The following is a 12,895-nucleotide window of genomic DNA, read 5'->3' on the forward strand; positions in this document are numbered from 1 at the left end:
ACCTAGCTCTGAATTGGATCACGAATTTCATTTCATCAGTTGCTTGGTAGGACATGCATGCTTGGTAAATTGGTATGAAGTCTTACCATGTTTTTCTACTAACTTAAGCCAATTGAGCTGTCCTTAATTACATAATTTGATCTCGATTGCACCCAAATTCAATTCGAGGTTCAAAGGTACTATCTAATGTTTGGGAATTCAAAGATTATACCAAGTCCCGATTAAAGTATCTGGCATTAAAACAATCTCGATCATCAAAATATCTCGATAATATTTTGCTCTTACGCTACAATGAAAAGGCTTATTTATATGAAAAAGAAGAAGAAGAAGAAGAAGGTTTGTAATTTTGAGCTATCTGCCAAAAACCATCGTCCCACTGCCATGAGATGGCGAATCCAATACTATTGGAACAACAAAAATTTCCCACTGTATAAAGATGGCAACCCTGTGACAAGCTACTAAGCTTAATTTCTTATCTGTACACAAATCTAAAACCTTTCTAAGAATACGGACCATCATAGCAAGCAGCCGGGGAGTAGGTTTGGCTATTACTACAGAAAAACTCAAACTCCTAATTTGGCTTAAAAAATGATATGGCCCTTCAAAGCCTTAAGCCAGTTAGCTGCTCTTTGACTTGTGTAACACTTCCTTCAGAACAGCAGCAATTCTATGCGCCATGTGCCGCTCTAAAAACATCTCTTTGACCCTTTCATAACCTCTTTTCCCCATTGTGAGCCTTCTTTCAACATGAGTGGCGAGTTTCACAATATTTTTGGCAAGGGGAGAAATCCCTTCTTTTCCAACAGGATGCAACAGACCTGTCGTCTCATTCACTACGATCTCTGTGGTGCCACCTGCCGCTGTTCCCTACCAAATGTTTTTTAAGAATTAAACAATAGGAAGCTTCCTTTAGTGCATCAGAACAGAAGAAAATTCCGCTACACTGCTCTTGTTACTTTTCTTTATTCATTTTTATTTCTTTCCCACGAATACTATTCATTGTTCTGATAAGAATTAGGGCCTTCGCTAGGAGACGAGTGCCAAAAACAAAAAAGAAAGGAGTTAATTACCAGTACAGGCAGCTGAAATGCCATAGCTTCGATTGTTATCCTACCAAAGCATTCTCCTCGGGCCTAGATGCAAGTTAAATATTAGAACGGATTATAAGGATCATTTACTCCAACTAATTATTCGAAGAGAACAAGAAACTTATAAGTGAACAGACACAGTGATCAGAAGACCAAGACAATGTAAATTGTGATGATTAAAATAAAACCAGCATGCCCATGATGAAACTCAGTAGATCCATAAGATGCAAAACAGAGCAAAGAAAATAGTTCAAAGCTCTTATGTGGCTCCCGTTTCATAATCATCTGTCTCATACTCGGTGCCTTACACGCCTTCAAAATGCCTTTTAAGATGTGCTTTCAAGCAAAGTATCCGCAAAATGAATTACAACTAAAAATAGAGTATCATCACAAACCATAGTTCCCCAGACGAAGACCAGATTTCTTTCTCATATCATATTTGCTATTATATTCAGTTTTCATTTGTGTATTGCAGTTTGTTTGCAGGATATTTTGTTCCTCTATTTAACTACTTGTTTTTACCTTCTTAGCTGATGACATGACCAAGATACGGTAAGTCAAGGAGTGGTAGGCAAGCCAGAGGATAGGGCAAATAGTGACTAAAACTTTTTTATTGGTAATGACATTGTTGCTAACTAATAATCCATAACACTGAAGCAATCAATGCGCGCATGAAAATAACCACCATCAATATAAGATCATTAACAAAAAAACTAATTTAGTGCTTAAAACAACATATAGCATTAGAGAGAGAGAGAGAGAGAGAGAGAGAGAGTTACGGGTATAGCAAGATTACCTGGGAATTCTGAACGAGAACATCAATTGCAGCTAGGTAAGGTGCTACAGTCAGAGTTTTATTTACAAAGTGAACTCGATCTTGTATTTTCTTCAGCATTACAAAGTTACGTAATTCTGACTCAAACTTGGTCTGAGCAGTCATGTCACTTCCAACGATAATGGCATGCATTGCTGGCACCTGCAGCTTCTTCTCTTGAATCAGTTGCAAGCTTTCATAGAATGAACGCAGAAATAAATCCTGGCCTTTTCCACGTGAAACACCTGTTATATCGAATAACATAGTGCCCATAAGCTATGAGTATACAAATAACTAGCGTAAACCTAACAAGCATTCTTTTGGTGTCAATTGGTCTGGGTTGAAGTAGTTGCAACCATAATATGCTCGCATATATATGATAACATCAGTAATGAAAGCATACTGTTTATGATAGCAAATAGTAAATCTTCATTTCGCACTCCAAGCGACTCCCTGACATGTTCACGCAAAACCCTTTTTGCTACACTGTCTTCAGCAACTTCCATAAGTTCCTTGCTATTTCCAAGGTGAACAACATGGGTATCAGGCATTTTAATTCTGCAGAGAGCAAATGAGTGGAAATATTATCCTCAGCATTCGATTGAAAAAACAGAGGATTGAGGAAAAAATATTGCCTTACGAAATACTGGATCCCAAAACATAACTGCATTTGAGAGTTTCTAACCCATTCAACCCACCAAACCTGCCAGAACTGTAATGAATCAAAGGTTGTGTCTCTAAGCCCGGGCATGTGTATGTGTTTATGTGGTTCTAATTATGGATTTGGGTTGGGACTGATCTCTCCTTTGGGCCAAGGTCTACGAGTTTAGTAGTTCAATTAAAACATTTTGGCCTTGTTTGGATTCAGAAAGCACCTCAACTCATCTCATCTCATCTAATCTAATCATTACAACTTTCCCAAATTTCCATACAAAATACAATAAACAATTCAACATTTTTAAATCCCAAAACAAAAATAATATCAAAAAATAATATTTTAGCAATATTTTATTCAACCTTCAACTTTTATCTCATCTCATCTCATCTGTGTAACCAAACCAGGTTACCATGAAGGGTTGCCAATGAGGATATGCAATAATACTGGAAAAAAAAAAGACCATCATCCAACCCTCAATTACCCAGCTAAGGTAAAGCTAGATGGAAACAAAAAGACAACACTCTATTGAAAGAGAGTGAGTTTCCTCATTTGAAAGAAGAAAGAGGCACCATATAACAAAGAAAAACCTTTTAATAGATTAAAGCCTTTTCCCTCTTAGAACATGTCCCAAGTTTATGATCAACTGACCAGTAACACATTAAGATAACCGCATCTATAAGGACTAAACTAAGCGAGTTCACATTAAGATTTTAGAAGCCTACCTCAAGCGCTCATGAGTCCTACTCTTCCAGTATTCAGCCGTTACATGTGAATCAATCATGGCACCAGCAACCAAAGGCAGGTGCTTGACATAGTCAAGTTTGAAGTAATGCCCACGCATTTCATGTATCCACCACAATACTTTTGGTAGAACACGAGGAACATTTTCCTTGAGAACAGCATCTAGCCATTTCCCAGCAACTGCTGTGTTCAAAACAACCAAATCAGCTTTGAGGGCTGTTTCCAAAGCTTGCTGACCCTTGGCAGAGAAGACCTAAAAAGTGAATATAGAGGCATGATTAGAAGCAAGAGACATCAATCAAACCCTTCAAAATTAGCACCAACACTGCATATTAACCATATACAGGCTGAAATTTAACACACAAACAACAAGAAGATTTTCCTTAAGAAAGCCACAGCAACATTTTGGTCTAAATAGTAGTACTCTGAATATTAGACCAGGTACAGAAGGCAGACTGCTTCCTCTACCGTAAAAGATAGAAAAATACTCACCCACTAAGAATTTGGGCTCAAGTGGTGACGGGTTGGCTGGAATTTGGTAGGCATTAGGTCAAAACCTTAACAAGCAAGAAAAAAGATCAAATATATAAGCCAATAAATAAATTACCTGCACTCCTCGGTCTAACATCTTATGCTCCAAACTGTAAATAACCTCATCAGATTCTGGAGGCTTTTGGATTGTAATCCAACAAACCTCAGCACCAACACTTCTTAAAAGAAATGCAAGCTCCATCAGCAACAATGGTCCACCTGAAAGAATATGAACAAAAATATTTAAAACAACAAAGTGAAAGAAGATGCCCGAGCAGTTTTGTTAGACAGAAAGGAGTTAAAAGGAATAATATCTTATGTAATATAGCATAGCACTTGCACGCAGAAATTGGTTTTGCAGTCCTCAATAAAAACTCAGTTATCAGCATATAAATAAATATATGAACTCAACACGATGAAGCGTCAACATCTGTTAAATTGGGCCTATTTTACTAAGGAATAATCAATTGTCAAGGTGTTGTACATCTCCCAATCATAGCATATATTATCAATTTATCACAGACAAGCAATGCCCCCTAACGATAAATACTAGAGAACGAGAGAGAAATTTACAAAACCAAAGTATCATTAAAAACTAACTAATAATGCAGTAAAAGAATAATGAAAAAATGATTTTGGATAAAGCAAGTTGAATGAAAGAAGCGATAAGCAGAGCTACCGGAAAGAGAGAGCTCGTGCGAGACGAGCAGGACGAGCTTGGACTTCATAAAACTGAGTGGACTCGCCCTAGACCCGGACCTCGAAACCGAGTTAACCCGCTTATCCACGATTTCGGGGTGGCTATCGCATGAGTCAAAGGCGGATCTGATGAAGAACGCGATCAACGTGGAGACGGAGAGCAGTAGAAGGAGAGCAAGGAGCCAGCGCTTGTGCAAAGCGACCCACCCGCTCGAGTGCTTCGCCATTGGTAGGGGTAGTAGGGGTTCGGACTGCGAGCTTGGCTACGAGCTTTTCCGGCATTTTAGGGTTTGGATTCGGGTCTCGGCGCGGCACTCTTTGCACATTTGGCTATGCGGAATTGACACTTGTAAAGAGTAAAGACTAAAGAGGGCTTTGGATTTTGTTGAGGGATTTCGACAAACGACAATGGCGTTGGAACTTTGAAGCTTCGCACCAGTCTATGGGAATGGAGACACTCGACTTTATGAATAGTATCGTTTAAAATCCACTTGAGAATCGGAGTATATATGAGTTCAATATACTATTTATATTCGGTAAATTTATTGTTTGGGCAGGTTTGGGACTTCAAACAAAACATAAAATTCTTATCTCATTTCATCTCATCATTACATCTTTTTTAAATTCTCATACAAAATATAATAAACAATTCAACTTTTTTAAATTCTAATACACTTTTTTTAAATCCCAAAATAATAATAATATTAAAACTTAATATTTTAAACTTCAAAACAAAACACAAAATTCTCATCTCACTCCAAACTTATATATAATATGAGTTTTGTTATATATAATTATTTTTATGTATTTATTATACATTTATGTAATTGATCAAATCAGTTAATTTATGTTAAAAAAATAATATAATTAATCCTATTAATGTATAAAACAATACATACAGGTGACCACATATAACATTTTTAGATATTTATTGACTATTGTAGTTTGACTATTAAATTTAAAAGATCTTATGATTAATACATGGACGGTCAGAGTTTACCACTGAATTGGATTGGGCGAAATTTTCTTCACTTATCTATAAATACACTTATCTATAAATATGACAAGGTATCATTCATTAAAACAACATTCATACAACTTTTACCGATGTTATTAAATTTTTTTTCATTAGTTAAAAAAAAAAATTTAAACTATATTTCAATACATTAGATTTCTTGATCAAGTAATATCATATGCTGTTCATTAAAATTATGTTATATACAGTCAATTACATGTATTCTTTGCTTACGCCATTGACATAGCAAAATTCAGCAATTATTTTATATTAAAAAAAAAGTAACGAAATCAATCACGTATATTGTCTCTAGTAATTTTATAGACAGGATGAGTAGGAATTTCAGGTATCTAGTAATTTTCTTAGTTTTGGCATTCGGAATCTCAGAAAAAGCTTGCAACTCGCCATAGCACCTGAAGCAGATTGAAAATATATTGTCTCTATATTGATAACTGATACACATGAGTACAAATATATACAAGTGTAATCCCATAATTCCTGAAGATCTAAAATATGTCTATAAAAAAGATAGGATGGCACAAGCTGGATGGATGATTTATGGAGCTAGCTGGGGGTTTGATTTGCTGAGTTTATTGTCTGCACATGAGTTGGTGAAGCTTTGACCGAACCATTTAATGTAGAGGATATGCTAGCTGGGAAAAATCTGTACACTGTCACGCCCTTGCAAGTTCAACAGGGAGGAAGCAACAGCGAGCTTGGAACAGAGAGTGGAAAAATTCGGCTCAACTAGGGGATTGGTGAGGATGTCTGTAGGTTGATCCTTGCCGAAAATAAAATGAACTTGAAGCCTTGCGATGCTAACTCGTTCTCGTACAAAATGGAAATCAACGTGCTTGGTGTGAGCATGAAAAATGAGGTTGACGCAAATAAACATCAAGTTCTCGAAGGAGATCTTGTAGCCATATTAATTCAGCTGTTAAGTTGGCTAAGGCTTTTAACTCAACCTCAGTGCTGGACCGGGCAACTGTTTGATGCTTGAGAGAGATCCATGAAATTAAATTATTACCATAGAAAATTAGATAGCCACTTGTAGAACAACAATCATCAGGGCAACAGGTCCAATCTGCATCTGAGTAGGCCCGGAGAAGATTAGAAGAATTTGGTTTTATACGAAGACCATGCGTGAATGTGGCCTTACGATAGCGCAGGATGCATTTGACAGATGTCCAATAGTTAACAGTGGGACAATGCATATATTGGCACACATGGTTGACTGCAAATGAGAGATCAGACCTAAAGAGCAAGACATATTGGAGGGGTCCCACCGTGCTACGATAGAGTGTAGGGTCGTGAAAAACATCACTATCAAACAGTGTGAGGGTGTGAGGTGAAGACAGTGGTGTGGCTATGGGATTGGCATTAGTCATATTTGTGCAGTGATGGAGGTCCATGACATATTTTTGTCGAGAAAGGATATGCCGTCAAAATCAAATTGTGCTTCAACCCCTAGAAAATAATGAAGTTGGCCAATATCTTTAATGTGAAAGCTATTTTGGAGATGTCACAAGAGAGAATCAACCGCTTGAGATGAGGATCCTATAATGAGGATATCATCGACATAGACTAGAACAAATAGCTCCAAATTGTGCTAGCGATGGATGAAGAGAGAACTGCCAGCTTTGGATGAGAGAAAACCGAATTCAAGTGGTCGAGAATTGAGCTTAGCAAACCATGATCTGGGGAGCCTTCTTAAGGCCATAAATGGCCTTTCTGAGCTGACAAACATGATGGGGATATTGTGGGTGAATAAAACCAGGCGGCTATGACATAAATACTGATTCGGTAAGATCACTGTCATAAACATGTTGTTAACGTCAAGTTGCTGAATCTGCCATTTCCATGTGATTGCAAGAGATAAGATAAGCCGAATAGTTAGTGGTTTAACAACCGGACTGAAGGTTTCACCATAGGCCATGCCAGATTGTTGATGAAATCCTTTGGCCACTAAAACCATTGACAATGGCCTAGTCTAAAGTTTGGCTAGAATCTCAACTTTTGGCTAGGTGAATCCATATTAGACTAACCATCTTAAAATCAAAAAAATAATATAATATTATATATTTTAATAATATTTGATTTTTTTTTTTTATATTTTGCAAATACATTTCATATATTTTAATAATATTTGACAAAAAAAAAATATGCAACAATTTTTTAAACCAACAAACTAATTTTTGCCAACCCTTCTTCTTTTGCCAACTTTTTTAATTGTAGCTAATAGTTGAGAATCAAATTAGAATTTTGTGAAGCCAACAAACACACGATGCCAACATTTTTTCCACCCAACAATTACAACTAGATATCTTTAAACTAACAAACACTTTCACAAAATTTTTTTTTTCTACCCAACAATCACATCTATAATTCTAAAAAACTAACAAATACAAGTTCTCATAACTTCTTGTACCAATTAATCACCATCTACAATTCTTGAAACAAACAAACTAATTTTTACCAACCCTTTTTTTTTGCCAACTTTTTTAGTTGTAACTAATAGTTGAGGATCAAACCCTAGACTCATCCTCTAACTACATTCATAAAAAACCAAGCTTTCTTCTTCCAATTCTTATATTTTTCTTTCCTCAATTTGCTATGGATCTCTCTTCAAATATTGATCATATTGAATATGATGATTATTCTAATCATAAGTTGGATATGATGCAAGTAATTGTAATAATATTTGAGGGAGCATCTTCTTCACCATGTCATAATCCTCAACATTGTAGGTTCATTAGACTTGATTCATTCAAAGGTCATCAGCGCCTTTGAAATGATTACTTTTCTGAACTACCAATATATATGCCCAATCTTTTTAGGAGAAGGTTTCAAATGAGTTATGATTTTTTTTACGCATACATTCTAATGTAGTCTTCCACAATGATTATTTTTTTCCAAAAGAGAGATGTCAGTGGGAGGTTTGGATTGTCTTTCCTTCAAAAGATGATTGCAACAATTACGATGCTAGCATATGGGGTCACTGCAGATCTGATAGACGAGTACATCAGAATTGGAGAAAGCACTGCACGGTAAAGCATGAAGAAATTTGTTAAGGCAATTGTCTCAATTTTTTAGGGTGAGTACTTGAGATCTCTAAATAGCAGTGATATAGCGAGGTTACTAGTTGCCAGACAAAGACATGGATTCCTAGGAATGTTGTGTAGTATTGATTGTATGCACTGGAAATTGAAGAATTGTCCTAATGCATGGAAATGTATGTACTCTGGTTACGTAAAACAACCAACTATTATTTTGGAGGTTGTTGCATTTTATGATCTTTGGAGATGGCTTGCTTTTTTTGGTTTGCCTAGGTCGCATAGCGACATTAACATACTTGATTGATCTTCTGTTTTTGTTGCGTTGGTCGAAGGGCATGCTCCTCCGTGCAATTACACAATCAATGATCACGAATATACAATGAGATATTATCTTGCATATGGTATATTTCCTTCATGGACAACATTAGTGAAAACAATTCCTACTTCGCACGGAAATAATAAAAAACACTTTGCTGCTTGCCAGAAGTCTACAAGGAATATGGAGTGTGCATTTGAGTACTCCAAGGTAGATTTGCAATTGTGAGTGGACTTGCTAGATATTTTGAACCTGAAATTCTAAAAGATATAATGTATGCATGTATTATCTTACACAATATGATCGTTGAAGATGAGCGGCATCTATATCTTGGGGTTGAGCAGTTCATTTATGAACAAATGGAAGATACTCCAAATGAGCTAATTTCACGCGATAAAATACCTGAATTAGTGGAGTTCATTGCGCAATATCATTGAATTAGAGATAGAGGCACTCATAGTCAAATCCAAGCTGACCTTATCGACCGTTTATGGAGTACTCATGGTCGCACATAAATTCATAGCAAGCATGTGGAAAGAGTTGCTCCCACTATGTAGTACTTCTATGATTTATTTCAATGTGGTGATTTGTAGTACTTCTATTATTTAAATGTGGTAAAGTGTAATGCTTTTATTATTGTTTAAAAAATCATGTCTTTCTTTATTTTTTTAAAATGTAGAGCTTCTCTTTCTCTCTCTTGCTCATATATTTCCTAGATCTACATCCTTTATATTTACCTTTGTAGAAATAATGCATCTAATTCATCAATATTCGCAATCAGTAGAATAAATAAAAAAATTTTGCCAATGCATGTTATGCATGTTTTACCTTTTGAAGTTCCAAAAGTCAAAGTAGTATTGAATAAATATTAACAAATAAATAAATAAAAATTAGTATCCTCAACATTCTATTTTTTTTTTATTGTCAATAAACATTAGTCTTGAGCAACACACAGCTCTAATACAGACCACAAAATACCAACACAGTCCATATACATACCAACACAGTTCACAAAAACACCAACATAGTCCATACAAATACCAATACAATCCACAAAATATCAATACAGTCCATACAAATACCAATATTATCCACAAACTACCAACACAATCCATATAAATACCAACACAGTCCATAAAATACTAATACAGTCCACAAAATACCAACACAATCCATAACACATCTGACACCTTTAGTTGCTACCCAGCCACATGTGAGCTCCACATGTTTATCCAGTCCACATATGGCTAGGCAGCCATTAAAATCAAAATAAAATGTAAAACTACCAACATTAGAAGTTAAACACCTCCATAAGGTGTCAATGAAGATGTATATGTACCTCCGGAATGAGACTTCGATGCCTCAAAAATTGCTTACTAAATATTACGAAGATATTCTTGCTGCATGACATTCATGCTAGCAAGATCTAGTCTCAACATCTTTACCTCGAACTTCTTCTTCTTTAGTTCAAACGTTGCACATTTTTCGCGATCTGCCTTCAACACAACATTTCTCCACTCTTCCATGCCAGTGGCTTTATCCTTGGTCATTTTAGCTAAGGCAATGTTGAACTCAGTATTTTTGCCTTTCATCGACTACCACTTCCTCTCCCTTTCTTTCTCAACTTTTTTGCCTGGAGGTCTCTTAGCAAGAACCTCCATGTTCTCCTCCACTATGTCAACAGCAACTTCACCATGAAGTTTTTCTTGTGGCTTTCTCCTCATACCAAGGGTGGAGATGTGTTGCTTCCATTTTGGTTGATGTCTAGAAGACACCAACAATGCTCCATTGTGAAGTTAAACCTCTCAATCTCTTTGTACAAAATTTTTTCCTTCTCAATCTACAAAGGTGAAGGACTATTGCTAGTTCATAAATTAGTCTTACATAATTACATAATTAAAAGAAAATGCTACATACATTGTCTTATTATGTTGCACCACTCGGGTGCAATGACTCTACCTGTGCTACATATGCACAAAACTTATTTGTGCATTTTTGAATTGTAGACCACCGATTCATCAAAGAGCCCTCATAAACGGTTGACAATGATCGGTTTTTTATATTCATGATAAAATGTGGTAATTCTTTCCCACATTTGAGTGGAGTTTTGATTAGTAACCTTTATCGCATCGATACTAATGTTGAGTCAAGCTGAGACGAGGAGGTTATCCTCCTCTACAGTAAAAGATGCACCCATTTAAACTTCTTTTGAAGGATGCATCTTTTTACCATCATTGGAGATTGTTTGGACCACAACATTAGAATGTTGTGTTGAGGTACTATTACAACCTTCTCCTCCACCACTCCGTTACAGAGTGGTGAAGAATGGGTAATCATCAAATTGTGTGTCCATCCTTAAAAAATATTAAATTTTCAATGAGTCAGAGAAGTTACTCAATTTTCAAATTTAATAAAGCAATTGGACATATATAGATTAAGGTGAGTGGATTATAGCAATTCAACATGGACAATGAAGACACTAAAGATTCACATAGCTTCTTAGATATAGATTAAGGTGAGTGGATTATAGCAATTCAATATGGACAATGATCTACAATTCAAAAATGAAGAACTGAAATTAACAAAGTCTTAATATCTCTGGTAAGCTCCATTGATTGTGCTTAAGGCAACATCAAGCTTAAAATGCTTAAACCAAAAAGAACAAGAGAAATAATAGCCAAGGTGCACAGTGACAAATAATGTTGCTTTGGTTGGAACTGCAATTAAGAGTGAACTAGTTCTATCTCAAAGTTGGAGAGAATTACCCATTCTTTTCAAAGTTGCAATTAAGATCTGGTTGACATGAATCTGTGTAAGATTTTGCACGTGAAACAATAGTCATGCACTTTCTAAGGTATATATCAAGAGATTTATTACTAAATTCTACAAAGAAAGAGTTTGAACACGACATAAAATAGGAAATGAATCTCTTCTTTTAGCAAAAGTTGTAGGTTTACATTCAGTATTTGAAGAGGAAAGTTTGTGTTTTTTCCAATCTTTCTTCTTTTTGGCCCGACAAGTTAATTTTCCTATAAATTTTATAATTTGGGTGAATACTCTATATTAGTTCCATGCTTGTTTTATTCATGCTTTTTGTTAAATTCAAGGTTTCAAGTTTCATATAATTATATATCTATATATGGATTTTGATGATAATAAATTAATTTAAGTATAAAAGAGCCTCAAGTTCAAGTTATTTACACAAGGAAGCCAAGCACACCAACGAATCAAGCATGGGCAAAAAAGGGAACAAGATTACAAATAAAGCTCTTGAGTAATTTTGTACATTTCTTGATAAAATTTGAAATTGGATTAAGATTCAAAATTAATATTTTCTCATAAAGCATCAAATTCCAATTTTCACATGTGCATGATATATTTGAAAATTAAAAATTAAAAATTTGAATTTTTGAAAAATAATTTATTGCCATATTTCACATGTGCATAACATGATTAAAAGTTTGAATTTTGAATTTTTAAAATATGATTGATTGTCATATTTCACATGTGCATGTTTGGTTTGAAAATTTTGAAAAGTGATTGATGCTCTTTTTGACATATGCAAAAGGTAGTTGATTTTGTTAGAAAATTTTGAAAAGTAAATAATACTAATTTTGCCATTTGCGAAAAATAAAACATTAGGTTTAAAAATTTTGAAAAGTAATTGATGCTCTTTTTGACATATGCAAAAAGTAGATAATTTTGTTTGAAAGTTTTGAAAAGTAAATAATGTTCATTTTGTCATATGCGAAAAGTAAAAGATTAGGTATGAAAAATTTGAAAGTGAATGATAATTGCAAAAAATATAAACTTTTATTTGAAAATTTCAAAAAATGAGTGATGCTGCTTTTTGATATATGAATATTTTTAAATTTGAAAATTAAATTTCATATGCCTATAAATAACTCATTTGAGATCTTCAAATCTAATACACTACAAAAACAAGATCATACACACATCAATTGTAAGTTATACGA

The 12,895-nt window shown here is 34.9% G+C and overlaps 1 protein-coding gene across 2 annotated transcripts; it reads right to left on the reverse strand.

The window, feature by feature from the left end:
- Positions 1 to 260: 260 nt before the first annotated feature.
- LOC108993547 lies at positions 261 to 5,014 on the reverse strand. 2 transcript variants are annotated; one of them, XM_018968510.2, is made up of 7 exons: positions 4,512 to 5,014; positions 3,909 to 4,051; positions 3,283 to 3,554; positions 2,306 to 2,460; positions 1,885 to 2,147; positions 1,071 to 1,133; positions 261 to 860 (listed from the first exon to the last, which is right to left on the reverse strand). In XM_018968510.2, exons 1-7 carry the CDS (start codon positions 4,756 to 4,758, stop codon positions 834 to 836), a joined length of 1,170 nt encoding a protein of 389 aa, XP_018824055.1. In that variant the 5' UTR covers positions 4,759 to 5,014; the 3' UTR covers positions 261 to 833. The 2 variants fall into 2 exon arrangements, with proteins under 2 accessions (XP_018824055.1, XP_018824054.1); XM_018968509.2 differs by having other exon boundaries at positions 261 to 867.
- Between the last annotated feature and the right edge of the window lie 7,881 nt (positions 5,015 to 12,895).

This window comes from Juglans regia, chromosome 11, assembly GCF_001411555.2.
Source record: "Juglans regia cultivar Chandler chromosome 11, Walnut 2.0, whole genome shotgun sequence".
NCBI classification, from domain to species: domain Eukaryota; kingdom Viridiplantae; phylum Streptophyta; class Magnoliopsida; order Fagales; family Juglandaceae; genus Juglans; species Juglans regia.

Excerpts from the sequence above, each read along its gene's own strand:
- LOC108993547 (XM_018968509.2), bottom strand. The coding sequence starts at position 4,758 with ATGGCGAAGCACTCGAGCGGGTGGGTCGCTTTGCACAAGCGCTGGCTC. Across the intron at positions 3,555-3,908 it reads TGTTAGACCGAGGAGTGCAG|GTCTTCTCTGCCAAGGGTCA; the intron begins GTAATTTATTTA and ends TTCACTTTTTAG. Across the intron at positions 868-1,070 it reads CATTTCAGCTGCCTGTACTG|GGAACAGCGGCAGGTGGCAC; the intron begins GTAATTAACTCC and ends AACATTTGGTAG.